At 42.7% G+C, this 15,480-nt stretch overlaps 1 protein-coding gene across 1 annotated transcript in view; it reads left to right on the top strand.

Moving 5' to 3' along the window:
* Nucleotides 1-15,480, top strand: part of ATP9A (ATPase phospholipid transporting 9A (putative)) — a 177,004-nt gene that overhangs the window by 56,002 nt on the left and 105,522 nt on the right. The window contains exons 8-9 of the mRNA XM_077460534.1: nucleotides 5,237-5,317; nucleotides 12,565-12,640. Of these exons, the coding sequence (XP_077316660.1) occupies nucleotides 5,237-5,317; nucleotides 12,565-12,640 (157 nt within the window). The remainder of the gene's footprint in view (nucleotides 1-5,236; nucleotides 5,318-12,564; nucleotides 12,641-15,480) is intronic.

The raw sequence follows: 15,480 nt of genomic DNA, 5'->3' as shown, positions 1-15,480 counted from the left end.
CTCCCCTCCTTCCCACTCATGCGAACCATGGCATTGTTTACTCCCTTAGTTCCCACTGACGCCAACCATGGCATTGTTTACTCCCTTACTTCCCACTGATGCCAACCATGGCATTGTTTACTCCTTTACTTCCCACTTACACCAACAATGGCATTGTTTAGTCCCTTATTTCCCAGTGATGCCAACCATGGCATTGTTTACTCCCTTAGTTCCCACTGACGCCAACCATGGCATTGTTTACTCCCTTACTTCACACTGACGCCAACCATGGCATTGTTTACTCCCTTCCCACTCACGCCAACCATGGCATTGTTTACTCCCTTCCCACTCACGCCAACCATGGCATTGTTTACTCCCTTAGTTCCCACTGACACTAACCATGGCATTGTTTACTCCCTTAGTTCCCACTGACACCAGCCATGGCATTGTTTACTCCCTTAGTTCCCACTGACACCAAAACCATGGCATTGTTTACTCCCTTAGTTCCCACTGACACCAACCATGGCATTGTTTACTCCCTTAGTTCCCACTGACACCAACCATGGCATTGTTTACTCCCTTAGTTCCCACTGACACAAACCATGGCATTGTTTATTCCTTTCCTTCCCACTGATGCCAATCATGGCATTGTTTACTCCCTTTCTTCTCACTGACACCAACTATGGCATTGTTTACTCCCTTACTTTCCACTGACACCAAACATGGCATTGTTTACTCCCCTCCTTCCCACTGATGCCAACCATGGCATTGTTTACTCCCTTACTTTCCATTGATACCAACCATGGCATTGTTTACTCCCTTCCTTCCCTGAGACACCAACAATGGCATTGTTTACTCCTTTCCTTCTTACTGATGCCAACCATGGCATTGTTTACTCCCTTCCTTCCCACCGACACCAACCGTGGCATTGTTTACTCCCTTCCTTCCAAATGACACCAACCGTGGCATTGTTTACTCCCAAATGCCACAGTCCAGCCCCCTCCTATAGTCTAAAGGACAATAAACTGGCCCTTTTTGTAGAGAAAGTTTGGAGACCCCTGGTTCTAGGCAATCAAAAAATGTGTTTAATCAATGGCATTGCGTAACATAAAACAAGTAAAAAAAAAAAAAACAATTCAAAGATATCCTTTCAGCATTGTTTTTTTTTTTTTTTTTTTATAGGATGGATGTAGAGTCTCCAAGTCGTGCGATTTGCGTGGATTTTCTTTGCGCCATTTTATACTGAGATCTACAAACCACTTCTTCCTCCACATTCAGTTGGATCACTTGAGTGTTTTTTTTTTTTTTTTTTTTACCGCTTTTCTTTTAGCGATCCCTTGATTTGTTTTGTCATTGACTAAGCCATTAGATTTGGTATTATTGGTGTAAGCACGGGAGCAACTTAAAGTGTCAGCGATCGGCGTCTCATCTGCCAGCAATCAGCCACGGCCCCGGGGCACACAGATGTTTCACACTTCCAGCTTGTATGGGGGACAGGAACGTCTGTGTACACTGCGGCTGTGGTCATAGAAAAACATTGCGTACAAGGGGGGGGGGGCTTGGTAAAGGCTAAAGGTACGCATATATGGTTATATATGAGAGATTTTACTAATCAGAGCAGTGCTGGAGGAGGAGGACGGGGCTGACGTTCTGCTGTGATCAGAAGTCGCACAGTCTCTGTCCCTTCTAGGCAAGCGATTAAAAAAACAGCCCATGTTCTGCGGGGGGCAGAGATCTTCACATCTGGTGGTCAATATCCGTTCTATGAGGATAATGCTCAGTGAATAGTTTGAATAAATTCATAAATAAATTAAATACATTTTGAAGATTTTATTTTTTTTTATTTTTTTTATTGTGAAGCTGACAAGTAGGACAAAATAACAGAAAAAGTCAGTGTGCATAACTATTCACCCCCCTAAAGTCAATACTTTGTAGAGCCGCCTTTTGTGGCTATCACAGCTCCAAGTCGCTTTGGATAAGTCTGAGTCTTGCCACATCTTACCACTGGGATTTTTGTCCATTCCTCCTCCTGGCAAAACTGCTCCAGCTCCTTCAAGTTGGATGGGTTTGCACTTGTGAACAGCAATCTTTAAGTCTGACCACAGATTTTCTGTTGGATTGAGGTCTGGGCTTTGACTAGGTCGTTCCAACACATTTACATGTTTCCCCCTTAAACCACTCAAGTGTTGCTTTAGCAGTGTGTTTGGGGTCATTGTCCTGCTGGAAGGTGATCCTCCGTCCTAGCTTCAAATCACACACAGAGTGGTACAAGTTTTGCTCAAGAATATCCCTGTATTTGGCACCAACCATCTTTCCCTCAACTCTGACCAGTTTCCCAGTCCTGACAGCTGAAAAACATCCCCACAGCATGATGCTGCCACCACCATGTTTGGTGTTCTTTGGATGATGTGTTGGGTTTGCGCCAGACATAGCGTTTTCTTTGATGGCCAAAAAGTTACATTTTAGTCTCATCTGACCAGAGCACCTTCCTCCATACATTTTGGGCGTCTCCCACATGCCTTTTGACAAGCACAAAACTCGCCATTTTGTTTTTTTTTGCTGAAAGTAATGTCTTTCTTCTGGCCACTCTGCCATAAAGCCCAACTCTATGGAGCGTACAGCTTATTGTCCTCCTATGTACAGATACTCCAGTCTCTGCTGTGGAACTCTGTAGCTCCTCCAGGGTTACCTTAGGTCTCTGTGCTGCCTCTCTGATTAATGCCCTCCTTGCCCGCTCCGTGAGTTTTGGTGTACGGCCATCTCTTGGTGTTGTGCCAAGTTCTTTCCATTTGGTTATGATAGATTTGATGGTGCTCCAAGGGATCATCAAAGATTTGGATATATTTTTATAACCCAACCCTGACTTGTACTTCTCAACAACATTGTCCCTTGGAGAGTTCCTTGATCTTCATGGCAGTGTTTGGTTAGTGGTGCCTCTTGCTTAGGTGTTGCCGCCTCTGGGGCCTTTCGAAAAGCTGTGTATATGTAATGACAGGTCATGTGACCCTTAGATTGCACACAGGTGGACATCATTTCACTAATTATGTGACTTCTGAAGGTAATTGGTTGCACCAGAGCTTTTTATAGGCTTCATAACAAAGGGGGTGAATACATACGCACATGCCTATTATTATTTTTCTGAAAAATAGTTTTATGTATATATTTTTCTAATTTTACTTAACCAACTTAGACTATTGTGTTCTGAGCCATCACATATAATTCTGATTAAAAAAAACATTGAACTAAAGACTGTAATGTAACAAAATAGGTAAAAATCCAAGGGGGTGAATACTTTTGCAAGGCACCGTATGTGATTTTTATTTTTTTTTTCCCAACAATCATACTTACCTACAGTGAGGGGGAAAAAAAAGTAGTTGATCGGCTTCTGATTTTGTATGTTTGCCCACTGACAAAAAAATTATCAGTCTATAATTTTAATGGTGGGTTTATTTTAACAGTGAGAGTAACAACAAAAATATTCAGGAAAACGCATTTCAAAAAGGTTATAAATTGATTAGCATTTTAATGAGTGAAATAAGTATTTAATCCCCTATCAATTAGCAAGATTTCTGGCTCCCGGGTGTCTTCTATACAAGTAACGATCTGGGATTAAGAGCACTCTCTTAAAGGGAGTGCTCCTAAGCTCAGCTTGTTACCTGTATAAAAGACACCTGTCCACAGAAGCAATCAATCAGATTCCAATCTCTCCACTATGGTCAAGACCAAAGATGCGATTTAGTACTTGGTGTCAAAACCCTTGTTGGCAATCAGAGGTCAGACGTTTCTTGTAGTTGGCCACCAGGTTTCCACACATCTCAGGAGGGATTTTGTACCACTTTGCAGAGCCTCTCCAAGTCATTAAGGTTTCATGGCTGATGTTTGCTTCAGCTTCTTCCACATATTTTCTATGGGATTAAGGTCTGGAAACTGGCTAGGTCACTCCATGACCTTAATGTGCTTCTTCTTGAGCCACTCCTTTTGTTGCCTTGGCCGTGTGTTTTTGGGGTCATTGTCATGCTGGAATACCCATCCACGACCCATTTTCAATGCCCTGGATGAGGGAAGGAGGTTCTCGCCCAGGATTTGACTGTAGATGGTCCCGTCCATCGTCCCTTTGATGCGGTGAAGTTGTCCTGTCCCCTTAGTAGAAAAACACCCCCAAAGCATAATGTTTCAACCTCCATGTTTGATGGTGGGGGATGGTGTTCTTGGGGTCATAGGCAGCATTCCTCCTCCTCCTCCTCCTCCAAACACAGCGAGTTGAGTTGATGCCAAAGAGCTCGATTTTTGGTCTCATCTGACCACAACAATTTCTCCCGGTTCTCCTCTGAATCATTCAGATATCCATTAGCAAACTTCATACGGGCCTGTACATAAGCTTTCTTGGGCAGGGGGACCTTGCGGGCGCTGCAGCATTTCGGTTCTTCACGGCGTAGTGTGTTACCAATTGTTTTCTTGGTGACTATGGTCCCAGCTGCCTTGAGATCATTGACAAGATTCTCCCGTGTAGTTCTGGGCTGATTCCTCGCTGTTCTCCTTATCATTGAAATCCCCAGACCGCTGACAGTTATTTTGTGTTCCTTCCATTTGCAAATTATCGCACCAACTGTTGTCACCAGTGGCGGCTGGTGGTATATTTTTTGGGGGGGCCGGCATGTAGAATAGGAGGGGGCCGGACGCATGGATAGGGGGGTGGTTAATTTTGCAAAGTTTCTAATTTTGCAAAGTTTCTAATTTTGCAAAGTTTCTAATTTTGCAAAGTTTCTAATTTTGCAAAGTTTCTAATTTTGCAAAGTTTCTAATTTTGCAAAGTTTCTAATTTTGCAAAGTTTCTAATTTTGCAAAGTTTCGAATTTTGCAAAGTTTCGAATTTTGCAAAGTTTCGAATTTTGCAAAGTTTCGAATTTTGCAAAGTTTCGAATTTTGCAAAGTTTCGAATTTTGCAAAGTTTCGAATTTTGCAAAGTTTCGAATTTTAGGAATTTATGAATTTTGCCCCTGCACCCTGCATTACAGGCCGCCACTGGTTGTCGACCTCTTACTAAGCTGCTTGGCGATTTATTTATTTATTTTTTTTGGCCAGCTTGGCCTGCCTGTATTTCTAGAGACAGATGTAAATAAAAGCATGTGATTAAAAAAAAAAGGAATTCACATACTGGCTTAATATCATTACAGATATTAACATGCTACTAAAAAACACAATTTTCTGCTGTATTGGGCCATCAGATGTAACTTTTTTTATTTTTTTTGCCTTGCAGGATTTGCTGCAGATCCGATCGTACGTGTATGCAGAAGAGCCAAATATCGACATCCACAATTTTGCCGGGACCTTCACTCGGGTGAGTATTGACTCTTTCTCTAGTCTGTGCCCATGTGATCCGTTATGACTCCAGCCATTGGCTGGTGTGATGGTTTGGTTGAGAGCGCAAGCCATTGACAGTTAGGGCCGATTCACACTATATTTTCACCTGTGGTTAATCCTGTAGAAAATGGAAGAGTTTCCCAAAGGGTTTTTTTTTTGTTTTTTGTTTTTTTAGCAGCAACATTTTTTATAAAGAAGTGATTTAGTAAAAAAAATATTTTATTTTGGCAAAGAATGAATTAAATTCTACAAGAAATGTTAAGATATAAGTTCTGGTCAGCGACACCAACAGCATAAGCCATCACCAATGGCAAACAATACACCAAGGAGACCATGGTTTGCCAATTACCTTATAAAATTGCTATCTGATGCGTTTCGACCCTTTCATTTCTGGTCTTCTTCAGGGAGATTTTTAATTCTAGGAAATATATAAGAAAATTCTAATTTAAACAACATTATTAACATTTTGCCTTATACAAAACACAGTTGGACGTATCATATCGTTCAAAAATACATCTCCGTGTGTGCGATGATATATTTACCATTAAAGAGGGATTCCACCTACAAAAAAAATATTAAAAGCCAGCAGCTATAAATACTACAGCTGCTGACTTTTAATAAATGGACACTCACCTGTCCCGGGTTCCAGCGATGCCGAGGCCGATCGATCGCTCGGCCCTCGGCTGCTGCCGCCACCATTCTAGGTGTGGGAATCAGGAAGTGAAGCGAATCGGCTTCACTTCCCGGTTCCCTACTGCGCATGCGCGAGTCGCGCAGCGCAAGAGGAATTGTCCGCGCTGTCTCTGAGACCCGTGTGTGTCCCAGCAGACAGCGCGGCAGGACAGGAAATGGCGTAGACTCCCACGGGAGTCTATGCCCGGAAGTGGGTGTAAATACCTGTCTTTGACAGGTATCTCCAGCCCCCTCCCCCCTAAAAGGTGCCAATTGTGACACCGGAGGGGGGGAGGGTTCCGATCAGCGGAGGTTCCACTTTAGGGTGGAACCCACGCTTTAAGAGGATGGAAACGTGTGAGTGTATCACATAACCAGGATTGCTAAAAAAACAAAAAGTTGCATTCATTGGTCCCAAACTGTCCGCATGTCCCCTCCAGGTGAGTCCACAGGGCTTAGAAAGAGCCACGCATTTGGACCTTGAGAAGTAAGGTGTAGGGTGAGGCACCTGCAATTTGGTATTGAGGAATCTCTAAGTAATCAGCAAGTATTCTATAAGTATACAGTACTGTTATGCCACCTCAGACTGGTAGATACTAAATCAAGTATTAGAATTATTATGGACTGATATTGCTCATTTTATTTTGTTTTATAGTATGTTCATTTATTTGGTTTGTTTGTAGATTAATTTGTATTGCCATTCATGACTAAGGACTAACATCTGAAACGCGTAGGTTGTTTTACAGCTTTGTACATGTATTTCATAAAGAAATACCATTTTGGATGTCATCCTGAGTGCCGACCATCCCTTTCCTTATTCGCGCTATATGCGGTGACAGACGTTTTACCGTATTGTAAAACAACTGTCGCCACAGGGATACACAGGGAACTATTGCTTTCTTTTGTGCCCTGTTCACACTGCAATACAGCTTAGCGCTACGCTAAAAATGCAGAGCACGGGCCGGAGTTACACTGCAATGCGCCGCCTGACATTGCAGTGAATGTAGTGTGTGTTTTGTGTACTTCAAATAAAGTTAGTACAAAAAAAAGCAGGAAAGGAGGATGGTACGGTGTGCGCTGAATCGCACACGACACCGCCCCCTAGCCAGCTGGCAACGCAGAGCGATTCAAGGCTCTGTGATTTTTAACATTGTACAGGTGTGAATTCTCCCGTAGCATTCCCAGCATTAGATTGGAAGTTTAGGGAAATTACTGTTATGATGTTTGTCCTCGAGGAAAACTAAACGGAGAGGAATACGCCGGCTGTGATTACTCTATTTCTAATGGAAATATTTAACGCCTGGCAGCCCAGCTAATCCTTCAGCTTTAATACTTTGACTTACTGACCTGGAACAACTTTATAAATGTCGATGTTATGACTTCACTGTCTACATGATTGTTCCGAGCCAGGAGACATGTGCACTGCCGAAAAATCAGTTTTTGTTTCATTTGTGTGTTTTTTTTGTTTTTGTTTTGTTTTTCGTTTTTTGGGTCATTCGTTATGATCGCAATTCGTAGATTTTGTAGATTTGAAAATGAGAAAGAAAATGTGAAAAGAAGAAAGAATGACTAATAATAACTATTACATTATAGATATTGGAATTTCCTTTCAAATTGGTTGTTGGTGAACATTATGAATATGAGTTTCTCCAAAGTTATGAATTATCCGAAATAACGAATGCCGCATCTATGCGAATGGAACATAACAAATTTAATAATAATAAATAACAATACTTTTTATTATGTTTTTATTATTGTTATTTATTATTATTAATTTGTTACGTTCCATTCATTTAGATGCGGCATTTGTTATTTTGGATAATTCGTAACTTCGGATAAATTTGTATTCGTTACGTTCACTAACAGGTTTGAAAGGAAATTCCAATAACTATAATTTAATAGTTGGTTGTTATTAGTAGTTCGTTCAGATTTTCAAATTTTCGTATTTACGGTTTTTCAAAAGTTTAGAATTTATGAATTTTTGAAAGCTTCTAATTTTGCGAAGTTTCTAATTTTACAAATGTATGAATTTTACGAAGTTTCTAATTGTATTAATTTTACAAAGTTTCAAATTTTTACGAATTTTATGAAGTTTCTAATTTTACTAATTTATGAATTTTATGAAGTTTCGAATTTTATGAAGTTTCTAATTTTACGAATTTTATGAAGTTTCTAATTTTAAAAATTTATGAAGTTTCAAATTTTTTACAAATGTATGCATTTTACGACGTTTCTAAATTTTGCGAAGTTTCTAATTTTATAAATTTCTAAATTTTGCGAAGTCTCTAATTTTATAAATTTATACATTTTGCGAAGTTTCTAATTTTATAAATTTATACATTTTGCGAAGTTTCTAATTTTATAAATTTATACATTTTGCGAAGTTTCTAATTTTATACATTTTGCGAAGTTTTTAATTTTATACGTTTTATAAATTTTGCAAAGTTTCTAATTTTTTGAAAATTTTTTAAACAGGTTTCCGTTAATTCGGATATTTCCAAATTAACGAACTTGTCTAAATCCGTTTAAACTAATTTGGAACTAAACTAATTGCACATGTCTAGAGACAGGGACTTGGAAAAATATTTCCAGAGATAAGACGTTCATCAGTATTTTCAGAAGGGAGCTACCAAAGGAAGTCTCTATTTCTCCCAGCGCACACACACACACATTGCCAGCCATGGTCATCTTGGGTAAGGGCAGGGGATTCATATAGCATTTACTTGGAATCCATCTGCCCTTAGTTAAGGCACGCATGCAAGAAGGTGTGCATAGAGAAAGCACACAGTGTACACTTCACTCCAAGCAACCCACAGAGGATCATCTTGGGTGCCAGCTCAGTCCGCAGCCATAATCAATGTAGATAAGATCATGAAGATTGCGGCACTCCGAAGTGGATTTAAAAAAAAAAAATTCTTAATTCAGTACATCCAGATAGAATAACAGGAAACGCAGTTCCAGGACAGTCAGCAACGCATTTTACACGTTGGTGATTATTCATTGTCAATATGATAATAACTCCGCTGAACAAATTACATTTTTGTGTGAAAAATATTATTAAAAAAACCTTCAGATTTCAATAAAGTGCCACCCAAAATCATAAAAATAAAAAATAAATCCTAATTACTATAAAAATATGTGCAAGGAATCCTCAGGCATAAGTTTACACATACTTGCACATATTTTTTTGAAGTAATTACTATTATTTTTTAAAATTTTATTGAGTTTGGGTGGTATTATCACTTTATTGAAATCTGAAGGTTTCATATATAATATAATAATAATTTTTTTTTTTGCACATATTTAATTTTTTTCAGAGCAGTCTTTATATTGACATTGATTTCCACATATATGGTGATATAGCACCTGCTGCTGATCCAAATGAATCCACCTGCCCTTAGCTCCGGCATGCATGCAAAAGCTCATGCTTAGCTGAGAAAGCCCCTCCTCCCATAAAGACTCCTGGGATGTATGACATCATTTTGGCCAGAAACCAGGAAGTAAGTGAAGAGATGTAAAGACATTTAAAACGCGTAAATATTACACATATCTCAGAGAACAGCTGCAGGTACCCCCCTCCCCCCGCCTTGTTCCTAGATATGTGCAATTCGTTTCGTTCCGATTATGTTTTTAAAAGTATTTTGACAAATTTGTGTTTTCAGAAATATCCGAATCAACGAGAACCCGTTTAGCAATTTTTTTTCCGTAAATTTGAAAATTCGGATTCTCTTTTATTTTCGGATTCTCTTTTATTTTCGGATTCTCTTTTATTTTCGGATTCTCTTTTATTGGATTGACGAATTTTCAGATTTTCAATCTTACAGATTTCAATCGTAACGAATGACCTGAACAACGAACCCCCCCCCCCCCCCCAAAAAAAAAATAATGAAACTAACACATTTTTTGGCAGTGGGCATGTCTACTCATTCCTAGTCACCCCTTATCTCCGCCCCTTACCCAGCTCCGAGCACTGTCCCTTGGCTCCGCCCCTTACCCAGCTCTGAGCACTGTCCCTTGGCTCCGCCCCTTACCCAGCTCCGAGCACTGTCCCTTGGCTCCGCCCCCTACCCAGCTCCGAGCACTGTCCCTTGGCTCTGCCCCCTACCCAGCTCCGAGCACTGTCCCTTGGCTCCACCCCCTACCCAGCTCTGAGCACTGTCCCTTGGCTCCACCCCCTACCCAGCTCTGAGCACTGTCCCTTGGCTCCACCCCCTACCCAGCTCTGAGCACTGTCCCTTGGCTCCACCCCCTACCCAGCTCTGAGCACTGTCCCTTGGCTCCACCCCCTACCCAGCTCCGAGCACTGTCCCTTGGCTCCACCCCCTACCCAGCTCCGAGCACTGTCCCTTGGCTCCACCCCCTACCCAGCTCCGAGCACTGTCCCTTGGCTCCACCCCCTACCCAGCTCCGAGCACTGTCCCTTGGCTCCACCCCCTACCCAGCTCCGAGCACTGTCCCTTGGCTCCACCCCCTACCCAGCTCTGAGCACTGTCTCTTGGCTCCACCCCCTACCCAGCTCCCAGTACCACCCCTTTTTAAAGAACTAAGTATCATTTTGTGGTGCTAAGTAATTTTGTATAGAATTTAATAACAAGAAAGACAGACAGTAAAATGCCCTGCAATAATAAGTCTCCCCCAGCAATCAATAACCTCCCCCCAGAACAATAGATCTCCAGCAACAACAGACCAACAATGGGTTCCTGCAACAACATACCCCCAGCAACAATAGATCCCCCTCAGCAAAAATATATGCCTCAGCATCAATAACCTCCCCCCAGAACAATAGATCTCCTCCAGCAACAAAAACCAACAATAGGTCCCTGCATCAATATATCCCCCAGCATCAATAACTCCCCCCCCCCCCCCCCAAGAACAATAGATCTCCTCCCAGCAACAACAGACCAACAATAGGTCCCTGCGACAATATACCCCCAGCAACAATAGATCCCCACCTCGGCAACAATAGAGCTGCTAGCAGACAGCATCAGTAGACTCCCCTCAACAGTAGATCTCTCTCAGCAAAAGTAGATCCCCCAGTAGCCAGTATCAATAAACCCTCCATCACACCCCACCACCCTCTGTCATTACATAGATTCCATGCTGGAGGTGCCGGAATGGCTTTCCTGCTGGGAAAAAAAAGCCCTTCAAATCACTCTTGTTTGAGAGAATTGAATTCTCTTTTAACGAAGTAACCGTGCATGTCATCAGAAGGAGAACTTTTATTGGTTGCTGCTCTCAGCCCTGCATTGATACATTGTTGCCTGTATTCTCTCCATGCATTGATACATTGTTGCCTGTATTCTCTCCCTGCATTTATACATTGTTGCCTGTATTCTCTCCCTGCATTTATACATTGTTGCCTGTATTCTCTCCCTGCATTTATACATTGTTGCCTGTATTCTCTCCATGCATTGATACATTGTTGCCTGTATTCTCTCCCTGCATTTATACATTGTTGCCTGTATTCTCTCCCTGCATTTATACATTGTTGCCTGTATTCTCTCCCTGCATTTATACATTGTTGCCTGTATTCTCTCCCTGCATTTATACATTGTTGCCTGTATTCTCTCCCTGCATTTATACCTTGTTGCCTGTATTCGCTCCCTGCATTTATACCTTGTTGCCTGTACTCGCTCCCTGCATTTATATATTGTTGCCTGTATTCGCTCCCTGCATTTATACATTGTTGCCGGTATTCTCTCCACGCATTGATACATTGTTGCCTGTATTCTCTCCCTGCATTTATACCTTGTTGCCTGTATTCGCTCCCTGCATTTATACCTTGTTGCCTGTATTCGCTCCCTGCATTTATATATTGTTGCCTGTATTCGCTCCACGCATTGATACATTGTTGCCGGTATTCTCTCCACGCATTGATACATTGTTGCCGGTATTCTCTCCACGCATTGATACATTGTTGCCGGTATTCTCTCCACGCATTGATACATTGTTGCCTGTATTCTCTCCATACATTGTTGCCGGTATTCTCTCTATGCATTGATACATTGTTGCCTGTGCTGCACCATACCTTCTATTCATTTTATAATGTATCCAGCAATATTGTGCTAGCTGCTGTGGTTTTATTTTTTTGCTTTTAGCGTAACAGATTTCTTCTTTCACTATTGATACTTTGTTGCCTGCGGTCTCTCCCTGCATTGATACTTTGTTGCCTGCGGTCTCTGCCTGCATTGATGCATAGTTGCCTGCGGTCTCTGCCTGCATTGATGCATAGTTGCCTGCGGTCTCTCCCTGCATTGATACTTTGTTGCCTGCGGTCTCTACCTGCATTGATACATAGTTGCCTGCGGTCTCTCCCTGCATTGATACTTTGTTGCCTGCGGTCTCTCCCTGCATTGATACATAGTTGCCTGCGGTCTCTCCCTGCATTGATACTTTGTTGCCTGTGGTCTCTCCATGCATTGATACATTGTTGCCTGTATTCTCTCCCTGCATTGATACATTGTTGCCTGTATTCTCTCCCTGCATTTATACATTGTTGCCTGTATTCTCTCCCTGCATTGATACATTGTTGCCTGTATTCTCTCCCTGCAGGAAGACAGTGACCCCCCCATCAATGAGAGTTTAAGCATCGAGAACACGTTATGGGCCAGCACCGTCATCGCATCAGGTGAGCTCTTCTCAGGCTTTCCCACAAAAAGCATGTTAACAATTTAATCCCTTCATTCGTTTGTCTGTAATTGGGAATAATTGACTCTGCCATCCAGAAAATTAGCGGCACCAATTAGTATTTTTTTTTTCTTTCTCCTCCTGGATCGGGCTGACACCACAAGGGAGCAAAGATGACAGCTAGTCTCCCCCGAGGGCATTTTATAACTGATGGCCAAAGTGATCTCCATCTCCGCTTCATCTGCACATGTGCTGGATGGACAGGAAGTCATTTTAATAATGAGGGAGTTAAAGGGCCAGCGCTCCTAAAACAAAAAACTTTACTTTTTGTGTGATAATTACATTCAGAAATGTGGAAGTCACATCTCTCTTCTCTGTACAGAAAATGACATTGATAGAACTTTTATATGCAGTTCTGTATTAGAAATCTATAAAAAGATTTCATGTTTAAGGGCTTATAAACCCTTTATATTTGTAAAAAAAAAAAAAAAAAAAACATTTAAAGTAATTGTAAATCATGACATATATCCCAATGAAATGACCGGCCCCAGGTGATACGCAGAGATTAAAGTGGTTGTAAAGGCAGAAGTTTTTTTTTTTTATCATAATAAAAAGACTTCTGTGTGCAGCCGCCCCCCTGAGTACTTACTTGAGGTCCACTCAGATGTTGTAGGAGTGTCTCGGCTGCCCGGGACTCACCTCCTCATTGGCTGAGACATCAGCACTGCGCCATTTGGCTCCCGCTGCTGTCAATCAAAGGCAGTTGGCCAATGAGGAGATTTTTAAGTAAAAAAAAAAGCAAAAAAAACAAACCTTTTAGTATCACTTTAGTACCACTTCCATATCGGACCATAGGCTCGTCACCCTGACACAATCCAGGTATTTGCTCCCACTTCTGGCGAAAGTTAACAGCAGTATCTGTGGCGATCTACGCCATGTCCGGCCACGCATGAGCAGTAGGGAAACAGCCTGTGATGTCCTTCCTTAACCACTTGCCGACCGCCGCACGACGATATACGTCGGCAGAATGGCACGGGCAGGCATAAGGGCGTATATATAAGTCCCTGCCTTCCCGCGGGTGGGGGGCCCGATCGGGCCCCCCCCCGGTGCCTGCGGCGGTCGGCATTCGTTCGGGAGCGATACCGGACGAGGGGACGGCCATTCATTCATGGCCACCCCCTCGCGATCGCTCCCGACGAATGAAAATCCTCCGTGACATCACTTCCTCTCCTGTAATGTAAACACAGGAGAGGAAGTGATGTATTCTCTCCTCCGTGTCGGTATTTTTCATTCCGGCACCGAGGAGAGAGCATCGGTGAGTTGCACCAACACACCACACATACAGTAGAACATGCCAGGCACACTCACACCCCCCCTTTACCCCCCAATCACCCCCCCAATTACCCCTGCCCCCCCAGTCACAGTGACACCAATGCATTTTTTTTTTTTTTTGCATTGGTGTCATTTGTGACTGTAATAACTGTTAGGGCAGTTAGAGTTAGCCCCCTTTAGTTCTAATGTGCCCCCCTAACCCCCCCAATAAAGGTTTAACCCCGTGATCACCCCCCGTCGCCAGTGTCACTAAGGCTGGGTTCACATTGCAGCGGTTTATGAGAACGGATGTGATTCGCACCGCACTGCAGTGCAAATCACATCCGATCTCTGTGCGATTCGAGTTCAGCCATACAGATAGTATGGCTGAATTCGCGCCGCACCCGCCGCAAATTTGCACGGGACCCTTTTTTTGGTCCGCAGCAGAATCGGATCGCATGGGTGTTCACACCATGCGATCCGAGTTTGCAGATCGCACTGCGATATGCGAACTGATCTGGGGGTGTCATTAACATTTCACTGACACTCCCAGCAGTTCGCATAGGGCAGTGTGAACTGCCGCCGAGAGGCATGTGATGCGGGAACCCGCCGCGGATTCGTGGCGTTCCTGCATCGCTCCAGTGTGAACCCAGCCTAATAAGCGATCATTTTTCTGATCGCTGTATTAGTGTCACAGGTGACGCTAGTTAGGCAGGTAGGTATTTAGGTTCGCCGCAGCTTTTTATAGCGCCAGGGACCCCCATATACTACCGCATAAAGCCCCCTGATTGCCCCCTAGTTAACCCTTTCACCAGTGATCACCATATAACTGTTACAGGTGACGCTGGTTGGTTAGTTATTTTTTTATAGTTTCAGGGCACCCGCCATTTATTACCTAGTCTCACTAGTGTACCCCTAAATTTAGGGGTGTCTACTTTCCAAAATGTGGTCATTTGGGGGGGTTTGTGCCATCTTGGCATTTTATGGCCTTCAAAACTGTAACGCCCTTAGAAAGCCTGAAGGCGGTGCTTGGTTTTCGGGGCCCCGTACGCGGCTAGGCTCCCAAAAAGTCCCACATATGTGGTATCCCCGTACTCAGGAGAAGCAGCAGAATTTATTTTGGGGTGTCATTTCACATATGCCCGTGGCATGCGTGAGCAATATATCATTTAGTGACAACTTTGTGAAAAAAAATAAATAAAAAAAAAAGTTTGTAATTTTCCCGCAACTTGTGGCAAAATATAAAATATTCCATGGACTCAACATGCCTCTCAGCAAATAGCTTGGGGTGTCTACTTTCTAAAATGGGGTCATTTGTGGGGGTTTTGTGCCATCTTGGCATTTTATGGCCTTCAAAACTGTAATAGGTAGTGAGGAGTGAAGTCAAATATTTACGCCCTTAGAAAACCTGAAGGCGGTTCTTGGCTTTCGGGGCCCCGTACGCGGCTAGGCTCCCAAAAAATCCCACACATGTGGTATCCCCGTACTCAGGAGAAGCAGCAGAATTTATTTTGGGGTGTCATTTCACAT

This window comes from Lithobates pipiens, unplaced genomic scaffold, assembly GCF_037356315.1.
Source record: "Lithobates pipiens isolate NorthernLeopardFrog02 unplaced genomic scaffold, aLitPip1_a1.2 Scaffold_28, whole genome shotgun sequence".
NCBI classification, from domain to species: domain Eukaryota; kingdom Metazoa; phylum Chordata; class Amphibia; order Anura; family Ranidae; genus Lithobates; species Lithobates pipiens.
The sequence above is the reverse complement of the archived record's forward strand: the minus strand, read 5'-3'. Positions and strand labels throughout refer to the sequence as shown.